Source organism: Zootoca vivipara, chromosome 6 (assembly GCF_963506605.1).
Source record: "Zootoca vivipara chromosome 6, rZooViv1.1, whole genome shotgun sequence".
Lineage (NCBI taxonomy): Eukaryota > Metazoa > Chordata > Lepidosauria > Squamata > Lacertidae > Zootoca > Zootoca vivipara.
In genome coordinates this window covers 47,217,389-47,241,156 of record NC_083281.1, presented here as the reverse complement: position 1 = coordinate 47,241,156, position 23,768 = coordinate 47,217,389, and the positions used below count along the sequence as shown (strand labels likewise).

General features: G+C 47.6%; 1 protein-coding gene across 5 annotated transcripts in view; it reads right to left on the bottom strand.

Moving 5' to 3' along the window:
- NDRG4 (NDRG family member 4) overlaps positions 1 to 23,768 on the bottom strand; it is a 47,774-nt gene that overhangs the window by 5,415 nt on the left and 18,591 nt on the right. For 3 of the 5 annotated variants that reach the window (XM_035118911.2, XM_035118909.2, XM_035118910.2), the window contains exons 4-15: positions 14,766 to 14,871; positions 11,383 to 11,503; positions 10,484 to 10,546; positions 9,890 to 9,950; positions 9,151 to 9,237; positions 7,236 to 7,292; positions 5,889 to 5,992; positions 4,617 to 4,673; positions 4,471 to 4,522; positions 3,287 to 3,334; positions 2,176 to 2,211; positions 1,253 to 1,304 (exon numbers count right to left, since the gene is read on the bottom strand). In XM_035118911.2, the coding sequence (XP_034974802.1) occupies positions 1,253 to 1,304; positions 2,176 to 2,211; positions 3,287 to 3,334; positions 4,471 to 4,522; positions 4,617 to 4,673; positions 5,889 to 5,992; positions 7,236 to 7,292; positions 9,151 to 9,237; positions 9,890 to 9,950; positions 10,484 to 10,546; positions 11,383 to 11,503; positions 14,766 to 14,871 (844 nt within the window). Of the gene's footprint in view, positions 1 to 1,252; positions 1,305 to 2,175; positions 2,212 to 3,286; positions 3,335 to 4,470; positions 4,523 to 4,616; positions 4,674 to 5,888; positions 5,993 to 7,235; positions 7,293 to 9,150; positions 9,238 to 9,889; positions 9,951 to 10,483; positions 10,547 to 11,382; positions 11,504 to 14,765; positions 14,872 to 19,616; positions 19,826 to 23,768 lie in introns of those variants that run through there. The other 2 variants (XM_035118913.2, XM_035118914.2) reach the window with 1 other exon arrangement.

Genomic DNA, 23,768 nt, shown 5'->3' with positions numbered 1-23,768 from the left:
TTGTTTATCATTTATTTCTGAGATACCTAATGTCGCTCAGGCCAAGCTCTCTCTGACCAGGGTGATCAGGACTGGGAGAAGAGAAGAACAGATCTGAAATGGTTGGCAGATAATGGGTCTTTAAATCCACACTGAAAGAAGTGCAAATGCCCTTTGGGTTCTGACATCTTCACCCACCTCTCTGATGCAAAACCCTGGCCACACTCCAGGTGCTAATTCCCAAGCCTGGAACTGACTGTAAGTTGTTCTCATGGTGTCAGAGACATGCACAGAACTGGGAAGTATCAGGCAAAGAACACCCAAACACACCCATTTCCTTAATCATAAACACACTAACAGCTCATTGCCTCTGTATGGCACATCCAGCAGGCCATGGGCCCTTGATGGAGGAACCTTGTCCAGGAGCAGGCTCTCAACAACAGGGCTAGTAATCTGTTTGGGGCTGAAGTGGGGACACATGGGAGCACGTTAAATGCATAGAGACCACACCTACACTATATATTTAAAGCAGTAGCATTCCAATTGAACAGTCATGGCTTCCCCCAAAGAATTCTGGGGGCTGTATTTTGTTAAGGGTGCTGCTGAGAGTTATTGGGAAACCCCTATTCCCCTCATAGAGCTGGAGTTCCCAAGGAAGAAAGAATGATTGTTAAACTACTCTGGAAATTGTAGCTTGGAGGGGGAGGGGGGATAGGAGTCTTTTAATAGCTCTCACCACCCTTAAGAACCTAGGACTGTTTATAATGGAACAATACAGCTTTAAATGTGGTCACAGTCTGAGCTGAGAAGGGCTGGGTGGATCAATCTATATCTAGTATGTGCCAGTTTTGCCAGTGTTTGCTCATAAGTCCATTCTGTCCATGGAAAAACCCATATTTAAATACATATTTGACTCTGAATTTATCACAAAATAAAAATTTAAACCCATATGAGTCTTATGTATGCATTTTAAAACATGCTTTATCCTAAAATACATGTTTTGGTACACTCTTTGAGCTGACAATGGCATCATAAAATTCAGATACTGACCAAGTGTGAAATCCAAAGAATCATTATACTCTCATCCGAATATTACTCTGGGAGGTACAAATTAGGCCAGTTCATTACAAATATAGACCAAACGAAATTATCCTCTGCTGAGTCACCTGCTTCTACACTCTCCAATTACAAACACATGAACATCTCTTACAATCCCTCAGTTACACAAACAGTTTTTGAGCACACTGATCCGTCAAACTATACAAATACTTACTGTAGCCCATCCCTTGAAGGAAGTACTTGAATGCTTCCGTCAGTTTTCCAGGCTGTTCAAGAAATCAGAGGGATGCGGATGAAAAACAGAAAGAAAAACACCTACAACCAGGCATTGCAAAAATAGTGGGTGTGTGGGTGTGTGCATCAAGCTAGACACATGTGGATAGGCCCAGTATCTTCTGAATCTGAGCTTTTAAAATTCAGATTCTGTATTCTGTTTGTGAATCTAAATGCTGATCTTATATTTATTTTCCCCCTCCTCCCCCTGCCCCGTCCAGTTGCACAAGCTCCCCATCACCAAGCAAAAGGGGGGCAGAGATATTTGGGTTTTGCTTTGCTTTAAACTGGGGACCCAGGTGGCGCTGTGGTTAAACCACTGAGCCTAGGACTTGCTGATCAGAAGGTCGGCGGTTCAAATCCCTGTGACGGGGTGAGCTCCCGTTGCTCGGTCCCAGCTCCTGCCAACCTAGCAGTTCGAAAGCATGTCAAAATGCAAGTAGATAAATAGGAACTGCTACAGCGGGAAGGTAAACGGCGTTTCCGTGTGCTGCTCTGGTTCGCCAGAAGTGGCTTTGTCATGCTGGCCACATGACCTGGAAGCTGTACGCCGGCTCCCTCGGCCAATAACGCGAGATGAGCGTGCAACCCCAGAGTCGGTCACGACTGGACCTAATGGTCAGGGGTCCCTTTACCTTTACCTTGCTTTAAACTGCTTTGAACCAAAATGTGGATTTTCTTCAAAACAGCGTCCCTGCAACAACTAATCCTAGAGCAGGACGCAACTCAGGGAGGTTTGGGTGAAATGAAGAGGTGGGAGAATTGCACCCAGCCTAAGTGCCCAGGCACACCCAGACGGAGGTTTCTGAGCTCCACAGAAGGTCTTCTAATGAACAAGAGAATGGAGGAAGAGGAAGAACTCACCTGTGTGACTTGAGGGAGCCCACCAGAATCAGCCATCTGGGTGGAAAACAGAGTTTTGAGTCAGAGAAGCTTCACCTTCCCTTCCAGGTGACCAGCCTCCTCCCCTCAACTGCATCCATCACCCAGTCATTATCTGGGGCTGAAGGGAGTTGCAGTCCAAAACATCAGCAAGGCAGAAGGTTGGGTTAGGCTTTGAGTACAGACTTAAGGGGCCCCTGAGTCACTGCTGGGCCGGGCGCCTGCAAATCCCAGCTTCCATTGGCTTTAGTCAATGCCACTCTGTACCAGACAACCAACCAGGGATGCCCACCATCTTTTCAAGATGGCCGACGTCCTCAGCTAGTGAAAGGAAAGCTAGACATTAGGAGGCTCAGGTGCCAAATCCCTATCTGTTGTGGGTGGGGAAGGCAAGCAGAAGGGCTGCCTCTTCCAGCCTCAGAACTCCATTTGGAGAAAGACAACTGGAAGCAGCAGCAGCTTTTGCAAGCACAAAGATGAAGGGAAGGGCTGACGCACTGTGCTTCAAGTCCTATCCCTTTTTAGAAAGGCTAGGCTGCCATGATGTCTAATGAAGGGCTGTGGCTTCTGAAACAGCCTCCCCACTCCCCTTCCCAAAGGGCAGGAAGCGCCCAGCCCAAGTTGCACCAATCACAGAGTCAGTACGGGTCTTGTGGGTCAACCTCTTCACTCCTCTTAAATGCAAGATATCCAGAACTAGAGTGACCCCTGCTGGTGGCCTTCTACCCTGTGCTGTAAGACCTCTGCAATGCCTGTAGCTCCTACGGTATTATACACCATCTCCATCTCCCGAACTGTGGCTCATAAGTAAATGGGGATAAGCACCACCATCCCCACTAGGTGTCTCAATGGCTCCTATTTTCAATTGGGTTTGGGGGGTATAGATACGTAAGGCATTGCACCTTTGTCCTTGGCCCTTAAGAGTCCAGTGGGAGGAAGAAGGGGAGAGCAAATTTGGATGGAATCAAAATCACTTACTCAGAATGAGATTTAGGGGTGAGGCGTGGGGGAGAGCGGACTAGGGATTAAGGGGCTTGTCCTGAAGACTTGCCCTTCCTTGTGCCTGCAAGATACTACTAGTCCTCTATCTCACCTTCAGGAAAGTGGTGGTGGTTGGATCCAGTTTGGAGTTGCATTCAACCTAACGAAACAGCAAAGTCAGAGTTTCAAAATAGCAGAAGCATCACCTGCCCTGCACGTGGGGTGACCCAGCAACCAACACAATCAGCCTCAGAGGTTCAGTACACCATGGACGAAACTAGGCTTTATTTCACCCAGGTCAAAGACCCAGTTTGGAACCCCCTCGCACATTTGTGCATGCACGCACACACAGGCTGGGAGCCTCAATGGCACCCCTCTGGAAGTTTCACCTGGGGCAAAAAACCTGGCTAGCCTCCCTGTAGCTTCTGTGCTGCAGTAAACCCTCAAAACAGGGAAACAGCAGGAAAATGGGGGTGGTGTACAGCTTTGGCAACAGCAATTAAAATAAATAAAAGGAATGTGACATTCCAGATATTTAACCATAACGTTTCTAACACTCATGACTCAAACAATAAAGATAGGGGGTGTGGTGTAGGGGTTACAGTGCTGGACTAGGACCTGAGAGCAGGGATTCAAATCCCCATTTGGCCATGAAGCTCACAGGGTGGCCTTGAGCCAATCACTGCATCTCTCAGCCTAGCCTACCTCACAGGGTTGTTGTGGGGATTAGATCAGGAGCGGGTAGAACCATATACGCCACCTTGAGCTCCTTGGAGACAAAGGTGGGATATAAATGCAATGAAATAAAAATAATAAAAAATAAGTGGGATGTAAATGCAATAAATAATAAATAAATAAATCCCCTTAGGAGCCAAGGGAGTTGCAGCTCCCTCCCTCCCTCCCTCCCTCCCTCCCTCCCTCCCTTCCTCTCTCCCTTTCTCTTTCCCAAAGCTTCCTGGGTAGGGGGAGAGAGCAGGCAATGGGGTATCAGGAAGTGCTTCATGCTGGGATGTTTATCCACCACTGCATTTCACAAACCAATTTGAACAAAGTGGCCAAATCAGTCACACCAAACAAAACAGAATGCGTGAAAGGCAGGTCTGAAGTCTGCAAAGGCATCCTCAGGAGGCCTCTAGTTGTTCTTAAATACTGTACCTGCCAACCGCCTTCCCCACCAGCCTTCAAAGAAGAGACAAGCTTGCAGTCTAGGGGAAGGACAAACCCATGCTATGAGCTTGGTCCCAGACATCATTCAAGCAGGGAAATTAACTCTTTGGGGCTTAGCTCCTTACTCACCACGCCATCTTCGGCCGGTGCATTATCACCCACCACCAGCATCACTGGGCAGCTGCAAACCCCAAGGGGAGAAACATGATTAGCAGGGGAGACCTGCTCTGCTCGGGGCCCCTCCTCATCCTCCCTGGAGCAAATCCGTGGCTTACCGGAGTGTCTTGGCGTTCGGGATGCTCCCAGGTCGGTTAATGTCCAGGTCTCTGCGACTGAGGAAAAAATTAGGATTTTTAATTGAAGCAGACAAACCTGCAGGGGCTCTGCCACTGTGCTATGTGTGAGTTCAGCAGGACTACAATATTTGCATCACACCGTGGCGTTTCACCTTTTATTTACAACGTATTTGTAAAATTCTGCAAGAAACTCTCAATCAAGCATAGGAAATTTGCTTGGTTTTAGGGGATTTTTATGACTAGCTCTGCTGGGCTCTAAATTGCCATGGGGTGCGTTCAGGACTCAGTGCAGCTTCATGGTCCTCCAGTCTCGCTTTCTACAATGGTGGTTGGCAACTTGGAGCAGGCTTTGCCAACCTAGTGCCCTCCAAAAGTTTTGGACTACAACTCTCAGGTTGAGGCTGATGGGAGTTGTAGTCCAAAGAATCTGGAGGGAACCAGGTTGGCAAACCCTGGAACTAGGACCTTCAGACCTAGCTCCTAACTCCAAGGCACCACTTTTGCCAAGCTATCAAGGGGATTATTTCAGGAATAAATGAGAGGGAAGAAATGTTCACTACATGGAAATTATAAGGGAGTAGGTGAGGGCTGCTAGGAAATCAACCCAGTCCTTCATTTTCTTTCTGAAATGGGTTTATTTAAGAGCATTTGTAAACCACATACTTAAAAAAATATATCTCTGTGGAGTGTATAAAAATGTAACAAAAAAAACACCAATGAGACAATATAATTAAAAACAGAAGCACAACATAAAGTACACACTTTGGAACTCCCTGCCTATTGACATCAGGCAGGTGTCTTCACTGTACTATTTTTGGTGCCTTTGAAAAACATCTTTGTTTAGGCAAGGCTATCCAGATATGTAGAATGTTGACATGTGGTTTCATCTAGTTGTTAGTTTATCGTTGAATTTAATTCCTTTTTGAATAAGCTTAAAAGAGTTGTTTTTAACTTCTTCTTTTTATTAATAATGTTATTGTTTTATTATTTTTGTAAACCGCTTTGAGGCTTTTTGAGGGTTGGGTTTTTTTTGCAATCAAGTAGTATATACATTTTAATAAGTAAAAACATTAATAAATAGTTTTTTTTAAGGTATTATTAAAAACAAGCTTCATCATAACTGGATGTGAGCTATAGAGCTTGCAAGCAAATTTAAAAAGAGGGGGGATTGGGGAGAGTATGGTGGTAGCTGTCTACTGGGAGGAAAGCATGATCCAAGATGCTTGCAGTTCCTTCAGCCCCTGCCCCTACCTGTTGTACATGTTCCAGAAGAGCTGGAGGTTGTACTGGTTCACCATGCTGCTGATCTGCTGCCGATAGCTTTGCACAAGCTCTGTGTTCCCCACCAGCTCTTCCTGTGGGTGTAGAAAGAGGGCAGACAGAAAGGAGGCCAAGTCAGAGCACCATTGAGGACCAGAGCCACCATTCTGGGCTGGAGGAGGCATTGACTGGGAAAGCACCTCTGTGAGCCCAAGGACTCTTGCTGGATGCACCTCTTTGTTGGGCACAACTCACCACTTAAAAGCCACACTAAAATTGCAAACCTAGGACTCAGCCGTACTTAACTTTCCCCCCACATTTTCCAGAGACAGGTCTGCACTTTAAAGCACCTTGTCTGAGTGCTTTTCTTTGCCCCTGACACTTTCCCTGCAGAAACCCACCCTCTGATGCTGAATCGGAACAAACAGCAATTTGGGTTTTCCACAGATTGCTATTTGCTCTGGTTCAGCAGTAAAGAGTTTTCGCAGGGAAAGTGTAGGGGGCAAAACAAAGCACTCTGATATGGTGCTTTAAAGAGCAGACCTGTGCCTAGAAACACACCACAAAATGAAGTCTGGTCACCTCTGCAATTTTGAGTTTGCTGAGCAGGCTGGCTGGCTGCCAACCCTGATCCTGGGTAAGGAAAGGTATTTGATACCCTGCCAGAAGGGGTGCTGCAGACAGGTGGCTTTTCACTCGGTTTCATATTCTCTCTCACACACACTTCCCAGCATGATCCCTCTGGATTCATCCTTGGTAAGAGACCTGCGTGAAGTTTTAAAGAAGCCCTGCCAGCGTTCAGGCCTGGCTCAGGGCTTTTGTCCCAGCTTTGAAAACGTGTCATTTTCGTGGGGCAGAACTCTGGGTCTCTCTTACAGAGTCTCTGGCATTTTGTTGCTATTGACTGCTGAAACCAAATAGGGACTTACTCTCTGCCCCAGGCCCTCCACACCTGTAAGCATCTGCTTAAAATGCAGTCACCTGGAGATATCTGTGCATCACAGGGTCACATCTGATATTTTTTTTACTGTGGGAAACCCAAGCCCTCTCTTGGTGACTTGCACCAAAATATTGCCAAAACCAGGTGGGAAGCTGCATCACAGGAACCAACACCTTGTCAGGATGTGACAACCTCCACCAGGCTGCCTCTCAAGCTCCTTGCATGGATGACTCAGGCTGCAGTGTCCTTTTAAAGAGGTTTCCCTAGTCATTCTTGGACAGGGCCAGTTGGAGGCTTTCAAGAAGTGTCTCAGCTCCCAAAGCAGAATGGGAGGAGATTAACAGAGAAGTACCCCCCACCTCTCCCAGCTCCTTCCACAGCTGTTGCATGTTTCTTACCTGGCTGAACAGGTGAGTCAGAACTGTGTCAGGCAATGTGCTAGTCAGGCCAGAGAGCTGAAAGTTGAAAGCAGAGCATAAGAGTAAAGAATTAATTGCCTTGCAATATCAGACTAACATTCCACTCCGGTGCCCTCTGAACCTGAAGTAAGTGTGACTTTCTTCTAAGCCCAATTGATGTTCCACACCTAATAGCTGTTGACAATCCTCTCCTGTTCCAGGAATTTGTCTAATTCAGGCTTCCTCAACCAGACTACAACTCCCATCAGCCCCAGCCAGCACAGCTGTCTGGAGCTGGGGATGATGCACATAGTCCAAAACTTTTGGAAGACCCTTGACTAGGGAAGGCCGGGCGAATTCCCTTTTAAAGTCATCTGAGCTTTTGAGCCCATCAATGTTATTTTGTGGTCACTACCAAGACCCAAATTAGATGACAGAGACTTTATGTGCTTGAAATATCCTATAGGTGGGTCAAGAATGGACTCTCAGGGGTGGACATACCGGTAGAACCCAGTTGCTTGGACCCAAGCCAAGTGGGGAGCAGAACTCTTGGGAGGAGCTGTCTTGTCAGCTGGGGATGGCCCACTGTTGCCCACCTGCTCTTGGTCTCCTGAGACTACCCATCATCACACACACACCCAACCAAGTATGTCCCAAGCTGTGACACCCACAGAAAGGAATGGCAGTGTGCTCTGGTACTGGAATCTGTTATTTGGTTGCGACTGATAGAACCTGGAGGGCTCCAGGTTGGAGAAGCCTCCATCACAAGGCTGGAAAATAGGAGCAAAGGACTATGGTAACTACTATACAGATCCAGCACTGCACTGAGCCACAGGCAGCTTTATTTTGGGAGGTGTGGGGGTTTTAATTGCCCCAAGAATGGTTGCATGTGAACACTCTGCACACCCCAATAGCCCATTGAAAAAGAGCTAGCTTGTCGCATTAAATGTGTGGGCAGCTTCCAGGTCTGGCCCTCTCATTAGGTAGAATGAGGCAGCTACCTCAGGTGGCAGATGTTGAAGAGCGGCAGCAGCAAGCTTTGGGGGGGCTAGGCTCTGTGTGTCATTTGTACACTCTACACATCCCCCTGTCAAGCCTTCTGTGCTAAGTCACTCATTGCCTTCATTGCTGAAGGTTGAATTGCTTTTCTTCTCAAGGTGTGCAAATGGTGTGTGTGTGTGGGGGGGAGTTAACAGGGATTAAGCAAACAGATGGAAAATTTATTTATTTATTTATTTGCACAGGTTATTGCGGTCTGGGATATTCTGAGCCCTAGATGGAGATTAGTAAACAGCTGCTCAATTTGTGATAGCACAAAAATGAAAACCCCTACATGCTTGGATTGGGTTAAGAAAACCCTGGGATTTCTTAATTATGGATCAATTAGCACAACAATTTAGAAGCCAAGAAAGGAGACAGAAGCAGATCATTTTATGAAAGACTGGCAGGCAGTAATAACATACCTGGAAACAGAACCAGTGAATTAGGACAAGCCACATGAGGGCAAATGTACTCATCATTTGTACTAATTACCTAAGAATATATGTTTGTTTGTATGCTAAGCAAACCAAACTAAAAGTGAGCAATCAGGGAGGCCATTGTAATTAGTTTTTTTTTTATTGATAGGAAAGGAGGGGAAAATTTGTTTCCTGTTTTATGTATTATTGGCGGTTAAAAATGGATAAAACATTACGTTACCAACACCTGCCCCCCAAACTTGCCCTGTGGCCCCACTCTGTATGGGCTGCCAGAGGGAGATGCATGAACTTTGCTTTTTGCACGGATGTCCATGGATCCAAAGATCTGTCCCCAGCAATGAGTCTACTTGAGCAGCAGCAGCAGAAACCTCAATTGGCCTGCAGAGACTTGGCTCTGACACACACCCAGTAGCGGCAGGGAGGGGAGGCTGTCTCACCTTGGTGGCTGCCCAGTCAATCCAACCTTTGCCATTGGGGTCCACATTGACCAGAACAAGGCCTTCAACCAGATCTGGGAAGATCAGCTAAATCAAGACAGATAGACAAGCAGATGGAGTTTATTCTGGCTCACAGATGTATCCACTGGGACAGAGATTAGTAATTAGTACAATTAGTAAGGCAATTAGTAAGCATCAAAGCGAGCATCTTAAAGCAAGCGCTACATCTTTAGAATCTAAAAATACAAATACACTGATTGGGTTACCTTCTCTAGCCTTCCCCTCCAGATGCTTTTAGACTACGACTGCCATCAGCCCCAGCCAGAGGAGCAGTGCTTTTCTGGAGCTGATGGGAGTTGTAGTCTAAAACATTTGGAGGGCACCAAGTCGAGGAAGGCTGCTCTGCCCAGTAACAAGGCACAGTCCGTCCAATTCAGAGCCACAACTTGAGACTTCTGTGGGGAGTTAAGAAATCAAAGAGTGGGGTGGAGAAAGTGTTTTCTCTCCAAAGCCCTGAGCTGCAAGTCCCAGGTCACTTCAAATAGGAATTGGTGGTACTATCACTCTTCTTACCCGGCAATCAGCTTCATTGAGTAAGCATGCCAAGGATCAGACTGCAGGTCCCTGCCCTGGAAAACACCAAAAATGGTGCTGGGCCTTGATAGTTTTAAAAACACAACCCAAAACCCCTTGTCTGGCTAGGATGCAGGACACACCCACCCACCATCTGATCACTTACAGCAAACTTGGCAAGGACATAGGCGCCTGCTCCCACACCAATCCCGATCACACACTTGAACCTGCGGAAAGAAAAGTGATCAGTGGTCCCTAGGCAGCCACTTCCTTTCCTTCCTCCCACTGGTGGACTTTCGTGGCTGTCCTTCAAGCCTCCTTCACTCAAATAAAGTTTGATGCTTCGTGTTTGCCAAATATCTTAATCATAGAATTTTTATAAGACAAATACTATCAGCTGATTTATTTCCTTCCAAGCAACTTATTAACCAGCTCTAAAATATTCCCCAGCTTTATCAGTGGCAATTTATCCAATTACTTCATCCACCGTTCACTCATGCCATCATTTTCTCCATCCTGCTGCCTTCTGGATGGATTAGACTACATCAGCCCCAGCCAGAAGGACCACATGGTGATGGGGATGATGGGAGCCAGAGTCTAAAACATCTACTGTATAGGGCAGGAGGCCTGCAAAGGTATAGTGCTTTTGCTCCCAGCTAAATTAAAAACCATCCTCCTCCTTCCACTGCCTCCCTGGGAGTCCTGCCCCATCATGTGATTTCACATGACAACAAGGAAAAGTAGGTCACCCAAGGCTCACCCAAAGTGCTGGACGACACTGGGCAGCATGGCAGCTAACTGGTCCATGGAAGGATACTGGTACCTGTGAAGACAAAGCAGGAGAGCCAGGACACAATGTTGATGTCTTCTTCTAGCATGATGGGGGAGATATAAGGGAAAGACCCACCAGAGACTAGGGAAGCACCCCTCTTTTTGATCTTCTGGGGAAACCCCAATTCTCCTTTAGAGAAGTCCCCATCCTCTGAGCCAGTCCTGGACCTCTCCTTCCTCCCCCAATCTGTGGGAGTGTGGGGCTGGTCTGCTTCGGCATCTGAGCTATTGGCTGCCCATGCCATTTACCCTTAGAGAAGGTCCAGCCATGTTTGCCTTGAACCAGGGCCAGCTCACATGACCAACATGACTGATACACAGACCCATGACAGTTATTCCTCCCAGGAAGAGTTGATATCAGCATGCAATGAGAAGGTCATCATCCACCACAAGTTTCACATCCTCACTAGGCTGCCAAGTTACAACCATCACCACAGCATGACCCACAAGGGAGTGTTTGAGGGACTCCGTTTAAGGCAGGGATGGAGAACCCTGTGCCCTTCCAGATGGGGTCCAAGTGCAATTCTCATCGGCTCCAGCCCACCTGGCTGACGGCTGGAGATGACGGAAGCTGAGGTCCGACAACACCTAGAGGGCCACACATTCCTGATCCCTGATGGGAAACCTGGCCAGGTGTGGCAATGATGATCAAGCAATTCCATAACACAGCAAGAACAGAGTGTGTCCTAGACGTTTCAGACTACAACTCCTATCAGCCCCAGTCAGCTCGGCCATATGATGCTGGTGGCTGATGGGAGTTGTAGTTGTAATCCAAAATGCCTGGAGGGGTGCCGGTTTGGGAGAGGCTGCTCCATGGGAGGCACTTACCCCTGAGGGAACTGTGAGGCCCCCGCCTGCTGCCCAGGAGCATCCACATGGCAGACGACAAAGTGCTTGGTGATCTCTTGCATATCCTCAAAGTTGAAGAAAGTGTTGAAGCAAAGCTTGTCTGCAAGGGATCAAAGTGGGGGCAGGAAGAGAGACAGAGTCAAAGTCAACAGGGCTCAGGACAAAAAAAAAAGGTTGAAAAGCTTGAGGAACAAAGAAGCATGTCCTTGGAAATAAATTCTGAGTGCTGGTTGCCCCACCCTTTATTTTATTTTATTATATTATTGTATTTATAGCATTTATAAACCACTGTTTCCTCCAAGGAGCTCAAGGTGGTGTGTGTGGTTCTCACCTTCCCATTCTATCCTCACAACAACTCTGTGAGGTAGGCTAAGCTGAAAGGCAGTGACTGGCTCAAGGTCACCCAGTGGGCTTCAGGGCTGAGTGTGGATTCGAACTCCAGTCTCCCAGGTCACAGTCTAACGCTCTAACCATGAACACTACACTGGCGCTCCTGTGTGACCTGTTTGTACTGTACTGTCAGCCAGGTGTGGGGAGGAAGAAATATTCTTTTCAAGCCGTTTCTGCACCAGTGTAACTGCCTAGTGCTGGGAAACCATCATCCCTGGCCTTCAGGGACCCAATTGTCCAAATTACAAGGAACCTGTGAAATTGCTAGGTGCTTAAAGGGGTTGCAGCATGACACAAATTTGCATTTGTTCATTGTTATGTATAAATGTAGATTGAATTGGTGGGTGGTTAACTGCACTGGCACCAGAGCCCTCTGAAGAGACACCTCTGCCACCAGATTCCAATGGGTGGATGGCGCAGGTGGCTTTGAGAGTCAGGGGAACCCCGAGGAGACTAAAAGGCAGTCCCCAGAGCCTGAAACAGTGGTGCCCAAACTTTTCTGGCCACTGTCTCCTTGGTTCCATAAACTCATCCCCAATGCCCCAACCCTACCCTATCCTACGCTATAAAAAGCATTATTCGGATTAGCAGTTTGCATGACTCACTAAGGAAGATAATAACAGAATGAAAATCGAAAAAGCCACAATGAATCACACATTTATTCAAAAATCCAATTAAGATTACTTAGTTTAGTTGAGTCAACAAAATTTATGAACTTGATCCAGTGATACCCACTTTTCAAAGTCTGATAGTCACATCTCTAGAGCTCTCCTGCTACCCCCTTGCCTGCCTCAACCATAGCCAGCAGCACTAGCCATGGGCCTTGCAGAAGGCCTGGCCTGGCCTGCTTCCCCCAGCTGCTCCGTGGGACCAGGCCTACTGATCTTCCCCTTTTCTCGTGCCAACTCCTTGCCTTGCTGGTGGAGAACACCATGCACCAGTCCTTGCTGAGTGTGCTAACCTTCAGAGTTTCCCACAGAACAGACTTCAACCTCCAGATGTTGGTGGACTACAACTCCCATCAGCCCCAGCCAGCACAAGCATATGATGCTGGGGTTGGCGGGAGCAAGCCATGCTGGCGCGCGCACACTTTAGGACAGCCTTTGCCAACCTGGCGCCCTCCAGATGTTGGACTACAACTCTCATCAGCCCCAGCCAGAACAGGGTCATCTAGTGCAACTCATTGCAACACAGAAATACATACTGGACTGCAATGGTTTGCCACTGGCATTGTTCAGATTCTCAGGGACAGAAATTTCAGGGGAAAGGGGTGGCATGGAAACAAGGTCCCTGGATCAGCGCAGCCTAGAACATGCCTGAAAGGAATCGGCCTGCAGCTTTCCATTCTGTTCTCTTGACAGCTTTTTCCCTGCCTCTCTCCTTTTTTCAGGCTGTGTAGAGGATCAGCCTCCCAGCCACCTTCCCTGCAGCACCCCTCTCCCTCTGCAGCATTCCAAGGTGACCTTTTTGGACAAGCAGCAGCAGTTTCATGCCGAATAGTCACATGACCGCCTCCTTCTCCTCCTCGCCCAGCCACATCCCTCCTCCCCCCCTCACCTGCAGCAGCAGCAACAACAGCCTCTGCCACCAGGCAGCCTCTGCTAAAGGCACAGGGCAGCAGAGTAGGCCTGATCTTTTCTGGTAGCCCCTGTGACTAGTTTGAAATGTCAACGCTTGCCATCTGCACTGTCAGACGCTCAGTGGATAAGCAGCTGCTTTGCCTGCAAAATTCAATCACCAGCGTCTCCAGGAAGGGCTAGGAGAGATCCCTGCTTGAAGTCCTGGAGAGCTGCTGCTGGTCGGTGCAGACAATACTGAGCTAGATGGGTCAAGCAGTCTGACTCAAAATCATAGTTTCCTATGTTCCTTATTGTTATGATTGGGGAGGCAATCTCTACATTCAGTGAAGGGTTAGAGTTTGAGAAGACTCCAACTAATGGATTCCTGAATCCTGTCTGGAAGAGGCTGCACTGAGAGATCAGGGGCCATAACTGGCTGTTGCTTTGGAGCCAAGTTTGCTGAAGCTATGAGAGAATCATTGAGGAACACTCTTTGGGTGTAATGTTCTGCACCCCCTCTGTTGAAGGCTCCAGGTGTAAATATGTGTGAGCAAACCATATTTCTAAGACACGGAAGACTCCGCGGTGCCTTGATTTTGAAAGAGAAATTTGCAACCACCCTACTCAAATTGATCAAGACATTACTGGGCACACAGGTGACAGTGGACATAAGGAACAGTACCCAACAATAGGGCCTCCAGCTTTATTTATTCATTTAACAAAATTTATACACTTCTTGATTGAAGTAAAATCTCTAAGCAGTTTACAAAAAACATTAAAATTATTGAGAAAGAAAAACAAGTTTAAAATAATTAAAACAGCCAAAAAAGATTAAAGGGTATCAAACATCTACATGCCTGGATAGGCCTGCCTTAAATAAAAGTTATACCCAGGCCCTGAAAAGAGTACAGCGAAGGGCCTGCTTGATGTCAATAGGCAGGGAGTTTCAAATTTATTTATTTATTCATGAGGAACCTCAAATAAATCCTCTTGGCCTTGATTTTCATCTGCCTCTTGATCTGCTGGACCAGCCTAGTCTAAGAAGAAATGCAAGAATTTATACCCTTTTTTAAAAAAGACTCGTTTTATCTGAGGAAGCGTTTGTTGGCTGGCCTAATCATAGTTCTCTACCCAACTCTGTGTCTCTGTTTCTTGGTGACCAACTAAAATCGGGCCCCTCTCTTCTGCCTCAAAAGATCTTGGGACTCGCAGCCACACTGGCAGCCCCCAAAGTGCAAATCAGCCAAGGAGGGCCCAGGCACTGAAGTTGTGGCCTGCTGCCACCATCCTGCTCCTTTCTGGTGCTCAAACCATGAAGCACAGTTGGTCCAATCAACAGCAACTGAGAACCTCCCATCCTTTGGTGGAGTTAATCCTCTCCTGCCTTGGTCAGAAGGAAAGTGCTACACTTACGATTGAGTCCCACATCATGGTACGTCAGGAGAGCCGGGCGATTTCCCTTCGGGGACCCCCGAATGACGACATGCAGCAGCCCATATGGAGTCTCGATATCGTGCTCCTGGAGGAAAGATGGAAGAGAAAGAGCTGTATCAGTCCTCCCCTGGCAGGAAGAAGGGTCCAGGTGTCAGAATGGAGGAAGAGGCACCTCCGTCTTCTCTGTCCGATTCCCAATTTTCAATTTTTCCTGTGTAAGGCACTGCTGCTTCCATGGTCAGCCTGTTTGTACGGTTAGAAGAAGCCAGTCCCCATTTTCCCATAAGACCTCAGAAGTGTGGAAGCCTGGCTCCCCTGCCCGTCTTCTTTGCGTGTTTCCAGGGCCACCACAAAAGTCAAGTATGGTGGAGTAGTTAAGAGTGTCAAACTAAGACCTGGGCTCAAACCCCGCCATCCTCTGCCATGAAGCTCACCAGCTGATCTTGGGCCAGTCACTGCCTCTCAACCTATCCTACCTCACAGGGTTGTTGTGTGGATTAAATGAGGAGGAGGGCTGTGTACGGCACCTTGAGCACCTTGGAGAAAAAGGTAGGATATACATGCAATGAAGCAATAAATATATATATAATAAGTGGGGAGAGGGATGAACATCCATATCCTGCATGGGATAAGTGGGGTTGCCCTCTCGTAAAACACACATAGTAGCAATCTACCTCATGGAACTGCTGCGATAACACCCACTTTTTAAAAGGACTCCCTAAATGATTATTAAAATGATGCAAATAGATTGCAATTTGTTAAGCTGAAGTGATGCATTTATAGGATGATGGCCTAGAGTAGTCAATTCCAATAACAATGTGGGAGCCAGTGGATCAGGGACCAGTTCATCTGCTCTCACACACGATGGACCCACAAGAAAGAGGTAGATAAAAAATGGGGGTCAAACAGCAGCAAGGAGGATTCCAGCTTCCTGACGGTGGATCAAATGTATCTGAACATACTCAGCTGATGATGGGGCATCTGACTATGGGTCCCTGGTGACCCTGGCCTAGTGAAGTTATTCAAAACGGAAGGTTGTGATCTGCCCCTGTCCTGAGAGGCTGGACATCAATGCCCCTGAAGCCAGTGCATGAGCATAAAAAGGCCACAGTTGCCAACAATATGCAGAAATAGTCTAGTGGCCCAAAGGACTCAAGGAAGGGATTGGGACCCTGCTGCTCACTTGGGAGAAGGCAATCCAGATCTATTTTTATTAGCTATTATTAATAATCATAGAATCATAGAGTTGGAAGAGACCACAAGGGCCATCCAGCCCAACCCCCTGCCAAGCAGGAAACAGTAAATATAAAAATATATATCCTGCTTACATGCCAAAATGGCTTCTAAGTTATTTACAACTGTAAGGTCAATCCATAATTAAAATACCCAATAATATTACAACATATTTAATTAAAATACACAATAAAGCCAAGCTATGGGAAAACATAACCATTAAAACAATTTTAAGCAGAAACAGCTAACCTGGGAAGCTGTTGCTCATGGCAGCTCCTCTGTTCTGCTTAGCTCTACAATATCCCAAATTACACACACACACACATTCCAAATGCAGTTGCAAAATAAAATTGGTGTAGTTTCCCCCAAGATGGTGTCCTCCAGATATTTTGAACTACAACTCCCATCAGCCCTAGCATCATCTGGCCATGCTGGCTGGTGCTGATGGGAGTTGTAGTCCAAAACATCTGAAGGGTGCTAGGTCTGGGGCTGGAAGGCTGGCATGAAGGCATTATCATTCTGCCTTTCCTGATAATCCCTAATACGCTATTCAACTTTTTCACAGCAGCCACCCTCCGGGTCAACATTTTCATTGATAAAATGGATAAAAAAATATTTTTAAGGCATACATAAATCTATTTCTGTAAGCTGCTTAGAGGATTTGATAACAGCTAAGGGATATGCAAATGTTGTCAAATAAAATTAAAATGAGACATTTTGACTATTATTGAGGTAATGTTTTTGATACCCTTTAAAAACTTGAAAGTGCTGCAGAATAGCTTAGTATTGTTATTCTTTATTATTCTACTAGCTCCTAGCCACGGTGGTTCTGCTCTACTTCCACAATCGAAGGCAGCAACGCTCCTGAGAAACAGATGCTGGAAGTCTCAGGAAGGGAGATGGCTCTTGTGCCAAGTGACTGCTTTTTCATGGGCATCTGGTTGGCCACTGTGAGAACAGAATTCAGGACTAGATGGGCCCTTGGCCTGATCCAGCAGGCTCTTTCTATGTTCTTCCTATTATCTGGAGCCAAGTTTCAGCAGTGGAGCCCCTTCTCAGGGCCAGGTCTCTTTTTCTGGAACATCTTCCTGTTACATGAGATAAGCTTTGGTATGGTTCGGCCTCACACCCCGCCAGTTAAGCTCTAGGGATTGCAAGACGATGTGTCAGCATCTCACAAGCATGACCAGCATCCCTTGCAACCAGACAGTGTTGGCAGCGGTTCTCATGCTGTGGTGGGAATATATCCATTGGGCTTCAGAACATGTGCAGGCTGCCATTGCAGCATGAATGAGTTATGAGTAGCTCCAAATAGCTTGTACAAACCTGGGATTGGGGACGGGGGTGGGGAGTGGGAGGTCACCAGGGTGGAAGGTGTCAATTCCAGAAGCTCCACCACCTCTCATTTTTGATATTGTACATCTATTGCAGCACTGTTTTGATATAGTCTTGTTACTGCATTTTATTGCTCATTATTTCAAGCTGCCTTGAATGCTCTTGCAGAATATAAATTAGATAGATGGAACATTAAAAATTAGGCTATAGGACATTTGGGATGGGAGAAACCAGCAACTCTGCAACACACAGAACCCCCCTCCGGGTAACAAATGCCTATTTTGCCCTTCCCACTCCAGAATGGGGAGGGGAAGGGAAGAGGGCCCCTAAAGCAAATGCCCGGAGTGCTCCAGGCTCCTATACTTACTCTCACGTAGTACCCTACTCAAGACATCCTCACGGCCTGTCAGACTGGGCTACGTGGCCCAGCGGTTTGACTCAGTACTAGGCGACTCACAGCTCTTCTAAAAGACCAGCTTCATCAGGCTCCTCCCTCAGCTGACCTCTACAGCAGCCATTTCAACTGGCAATAGCAGATGGGGAGAGATGGAAGCAAGGAAGGGCAAAGAGAGACCAAAGAGGCAGCCATGCCAGAAAGGAGGGCAAGAGGGGCAGGAGGAGGAGGTTGGCCCTCATGATCCAACAGGACTCATGGCTCCCATTCCACCCCAGCAAAATCTCCCCACCGAGCCCCACAGAGGAAGCTGCATATTTTAGAAGCAAACACCTTCTTTGGGAACCCTGTAGATTAGAGGCAACAACACCCACACAGTCTATATCCCACCACTCCACCCTGTAAGCAGGGGAGCAGCCCAAAAGCTGCTGAAAAGAGCAAACTGTCATTCTCCAGGTCAAGTCGTCTGAAGGAGGCTCTGCTTGGCCACCCACTTCTCCTCTTCCAGTCCCACCACCATCCTTGAGAAGGGTCAGGCTGCACTTATGGGAAGCTCCTCCTTTCTTCCCTTCATCCTGGCAGGTTTAGCCAAGATTATCCCCACATCTTGGAAGTGGAGTGAGATGCCTATCAGAGCATCAGCAATGCTTGGGGAGGGGAAGATTGAGAGAGATCCCTATCAAGGGCAAGCTTTGCTCAAGGTCAAACAGCAGGGCAGAGCTGAAAGGCAAGGCAGCCCTCCAGACGGACAGCCCTGGTTCAGCTTTGCCTCCAGGCTCCACCTGCTCTGTCCTTGATGGGGAAAGCTCTGTGGGGCTCTGGGGAAGCCAGGGGTGGTCTCAGCAAGGACAGAGAGACGTCTTGCCTCAGCTTCATGGCGCCAAAGATGTTCTCCTCCTGCTTTGCAAATGAGTCCCGGCACCCAGTGCAAAGCCACAAATGAGGTTCTCTTCCTCCACCCACCTCTGCAAGCCAGGCAGAGAGGATCTAAGAGGACAGCCAGTAGGAATGGAAACAGCGAGGGAAGGAGGGAAGGAGCTGTGTACGTGCCAAAAGGGATACTGGGTGTGCAGAGAAAATGGTGCACTTTCTCTCCCCAGATGCCACACATGCCCTTTGCACAGCAGAGAGGTGACACCAGGCAGCAGCATGTGCCTCGGCGGAACCTCTCGCCCATCTGCTTGCTGTATGCTTCAGACACAACAGCAAGGAGCGAAACTGCAGAAACCAGCCATGGATTATCCCCCTCCTCTTCCCCTCCCCCAAAATGCCTGCAGCCTCAGCCCTTGTCACTGCAAAATGAGGAGATGCTTCCCCTGCCCGCCCACCCCGCTGGTTGCACCCAAGGAATCCATGCCCTGTCTCCATAGTGCGCCATCCAAGTCTGTGGTTGTCCCGAAGGGAAGCAGGAGCAAGAGGCTTGGCCCATTTCCCCTCTCTGCTTTGCCACGGAATGCCTACACACATCTCCTGGCATTTAAATGAGAGGGCAGGACCTCCAGGCCAAGCTGGCACTCGGAATGCATTGTGCCCTGATTTCTCCTTCCGTGGCTTCAAAGGGAAAAGCACCCTCCGCTTTCTAAGAGAGGATGGCCCAGGCTGTCCTTCAAGGCTCCTACCTGCCACACGTGCTCAAGGACTAGTGCGGATCCATCCCCCTCATACTGGACTGTGTTAAGCTGGGGCAGAAAACATCAAGGTTAAGGAGCAGGCTGGGGACTCCAGCGACGTTGGAGGGGGGATTCCCCCTCCCCTTGCCCAGCAGTGGCATGCAGCAGCCCCACCACCTACACACACACACACACACACACACACACACACACACATACACACACACACACCATCTTCCCTTGCTGAGCTGTACCTACCCCATCCCAGCACTTTGGCATGGTGAGCTCCCTTTCTTCTTCTGGAGGAGCAGGAGCAAGAGCAGCAGCAGCAGCAGCAGCAGCAGCAGCAGCAGCAGCAGCAGCAGCAGCAGCAACCTCCTCCTTTGCCTCTCTGGCCACTTCCAGCTCTAGACAGGCTCTCCTCTCTCTCTTTCAGCTGGGAAGATGCACAGCTCTGCAGTGGGCTGGCCTCTTTCCACCAGCCTTGATAAAGGAGACCCACCCCCCTGGCTTAACTCCTCCTCCTCCCCAGCTCACCGGGGAAAGATTGGTTTGAAGCATTCTACTGCTCAAATGGAGCCCAGTGATAGGCATGGGCGGGGGTGGGGGGGTGGGGGTGGGGGGGTGGGGAGATGAGTCATGCTCCTGCTGGATGGAAATGCACCTGTTTGTTTTATTTATTTATATGTTTATTTCCCAACAACATTACTACACAGCCAGCCAGTCTCCATTTTACCCTCATGAATAAAGATGGGAGCGCGCAGGCAGAAGTGCAGAGTGCTGACATTCACTTTTTACGGATGCACCCCCAGGAAGAGGAAGCAGATCTGCAGACTCACAAAGGGCCCAGAATTGCATGCCTGCATGTCACACCCCACTAGCATGTTCTCTGAAAGGTGGGAAGGAGAAAGCAAGGCAGCCCAGAGGTGCCCCAGCTAGAGGAGGAGGAAGATCTCTCTCTCTCTCTCTCTCTCTCTCTCTCTCTCTCTCTCTCTCTCTGGTGCACTGCAGTCATGCTCAGCTTCGCACCTGCCTTCTCCGTAGGAAGGGTTAGAGAACACCAAAGCACGTCAGAGAAAGGACAGAGCCTTCCTGCTGCATTCCCAAGTTTCCCTTCCTCTAAACCCACTCTCCAAATGCAGGTGCAAACACACACACAGTCCTCAGGTTCCAAAAATGGAAAGTGGGCACTTTTAGTCTATTCCAAGGACAGAGACACTCAAGGGGTTGGTGGAAAAGACAAGCAGGGAGGGTATCAAGCAAACTCCTGACCTCTCACAAAAAGCTGTGCATGCATACGAGCTTAAGGGTTGTACGTTCATGCACTGAGAGTGGGGTGGGTAGGCAGCAACCAATCCACAGGGCCCCTTCCTTGCTCCAGCACCCCATCACTTCAGGGAGTGTATCAGATTTTGGGGGTATGCCCAAGGACAGGTTGTTTCAAGTCTGAGAGGTGACAGATCTGTACCTGCAGCATCTTTGACACTGCCCACCTTCTGCTGCAAGCGCCAGCCCTCCTGAGGACATTTGCTCCGCAGGAGGGGAGTAACACACATCAACAACCTCTTTGCCTGGGGGGCATCAGCTCTTCCCCATATGTGGGGTTTGTCAAGCACACATCTAGTCCTTTCCCCCAGTACATATACTTCAATCCTCCAAATAAATATATTTGTGTTCTCCATGTCACAAAGAGTGCTGGGCTCAGAACTGATGAGAATATATAGCCCTTCACTTAATATATAGCCATTCACTGCCACCCTGTATTTTCCTTGTGGTTCTTCCATCATCTCTCAGACCACACTGAGTGGAATTTTCTAGAAGGATGGAAGAGTACCACAATCTCCACATGTGTAAATATGGTTTTAAAAGAGAAGGGTTTAACATGGGCAGCGACACATCTGGAAAGTTAACTTATCACAGCTCAGCACACATTGATCATGACATTTGTGGTGGGTGCTGTTTTGTGACCCTGTTTTTATTAATTAATCACATTTTTAAATTGTCACTAAAATGCTTCTCTAGCTACATTTAAAAAGCAACAATGAAAGAGAGGTATGGTGCTATAACACCATAGTGTTACAACACCATGCCTTGGTTTCACTTTAAAAAGAAAAAACCAGAAGAGCATTTAGCAATAGATAAATACTAATGCTTTTTAAAAATTACAGTGGGGTCATAAAATGGTACCCACAAATAAGAGCTTTAGTTAGTGTGTGCTGAGCTGGAAATGGACACCCACTCACAGAAGCTATGTCATGCCCACTGGTTCAGAGAGAACCAAAGAGTTGCATAACATTTTTTAAAAATGTGACACTCCCGGTTTTGTGAAAAGTCAGCTTGCAGCTAGTGCCAGGCTCATTTTACCCTCCAAGCAAGCCACAAATATTGCTTAGACCAGCCTTTGCCAATCTGGCAAGATGTTTTCCAGATGTTCTGGACTACAACTTCCATCGCTATGCTGGAAAGTACCAGGTTTGCAAAAACTGGCTAAGATTGACCAACCCAAACAAATGTAGCCCTGCCCATTGCACCAAAGTGCAGGTAGCTGTCAAGTGCACAGGTTGAGGTCCAGGTAAAGAGCTACCTGACCTCACCCAGGTGGCCAGGAGTTTCACAGGGTGCAGAATTTGCCCTGGATCAGTCCATGTCTGTTTAACAGAAGAGTTTGTTACAGGTAGGTAGCCGTGTTGGTCTGATGTAGTCGAAACAAAAAATAAAAAAAATTCCTTCCAGTAGCACCTTAGAGACCAACTAAGTTTGTGAGCTTTCATGTGCATGCACACTTCTTCAGATACACTGAAACAGAAGTCACCAGACCCTTATGTATAGTCAGAAGGTGGGGAGGGGTATTACTCAGAAGGGTGGTGAGAGCCTCTGAGGTGGGTTGTATTGCTTTTGCTGCCTTAGCTACAGACTAATTGCCTACCATGAAGGTGCTTCTCTTGCATTTCACCACTGACCTCCCTCCCTCCTCAGCAGCCTCATTACCTGAAACTGCAGTGTCTGTGCGGAAGGCCAAACAAGGGCAGCAGTATCCCATGCAATTGTCAAGAGGGAAAGAAGTGCTGAAAGGCCCAGAAGTAGATTTAAAAGCAGGTGTCCTCAGAACCCCAAAGAAACAGTTGCAGGAGAAGGGTGGAAACATTCCAATAGTCATCAGAAGAAAGAGAAAGAAACAAGAGGGCAAGAAACCAAGGAAAGAAAGTAAAAAATAGCACGACAAGCTGCAAGGAGGTAGACTTTTCTGGGCTCAAAGCCTGGGATGGGAGAAAAGCTCTGAAAAACAGCTCTCTCCCTCTCCACTTCACAGATTAAAAGTGACTGCTGCCTGGCTTGGCTCCCACAGAAAGAGGGAGCAAAGACAGGCTGACATCAGATTTCCCCAATCTGACGCTCTCCAGACAGTTTTGAATTGCAGGATTATTTTTTCCTGTCTTTTTGGAACATACAATTCAATGGCAGTAACTAGTTAGGTACTATTTCAGTAGTCTAATTTGGTCCATTAACTCGAGCCATTTCAGCTCCAGACAAAACGTGGGGGGAAATGAAAGTAGTGTTACTCGCCCCATTTTAATTCTGCCTTTCCCCTGAGGAGCCAATCCCCTACTCTTATCCTTGCAACATCACTGTGAGGTGAGATTGGTGAAGCTCTAGGCCATCCCATGAAGTTTGTGCCTGATTGGAGATTTGAATCCAGCCCTCCCTGATCTAAGTCTGACATTTTACCCACAATGAGATCCTCAGTTTTGTTATGAAGACAGACAGAGAGAGACACACTCCACACCCCCATTAGTTGCTGTACATATGAAATGAGACCAAGAAGCTGGTGTGTTTCATATTGTCTCCTCAATGGGATTCTTTATTAACTTTAATACCATTCTTAACAATCTGAAATCTGGCATAGTGTGAGTTGGACTCTGCAGTTGGTTATAAATATTGTCAGGTTTTCAACACTGTGGTTTCGTAGATGACAACTTAATTCCGCCCTATCTAAAATCAAATCTGGCAGGCCTGACAGATTCATCAGAATCTGGTCCAGAAACCAGATCTTTTGGTTTGCAGCACAACTGCAGTCTGCAGAAAGCCCCAGGGCCCAGATCGCAGCCTGGGACAGCAGAGGTACCGTAATTCAGTAATTCAGGTTGAGCTTGCTGATTTGAGACAGAATCCAATCTGTTGCCAAGCTCTGCTCAGGGCTCAACAAAGTATGCAAATGAACCCACTGTCCATGGTGCTGAAATAGACAGAGCTTCCCCCTGGCATACTTCAACTGGATCCCAGCACTGGTTTATCAAGGCTAGAAATAGGATTCTGGCTTACTTGGTTGTGTGTGGTTCACCCACACTTCCATTTGCCCCACTGCTTTCCCCTACAAAAACACGTGGTTTAGTGCTGAATCAGAACAGCCAG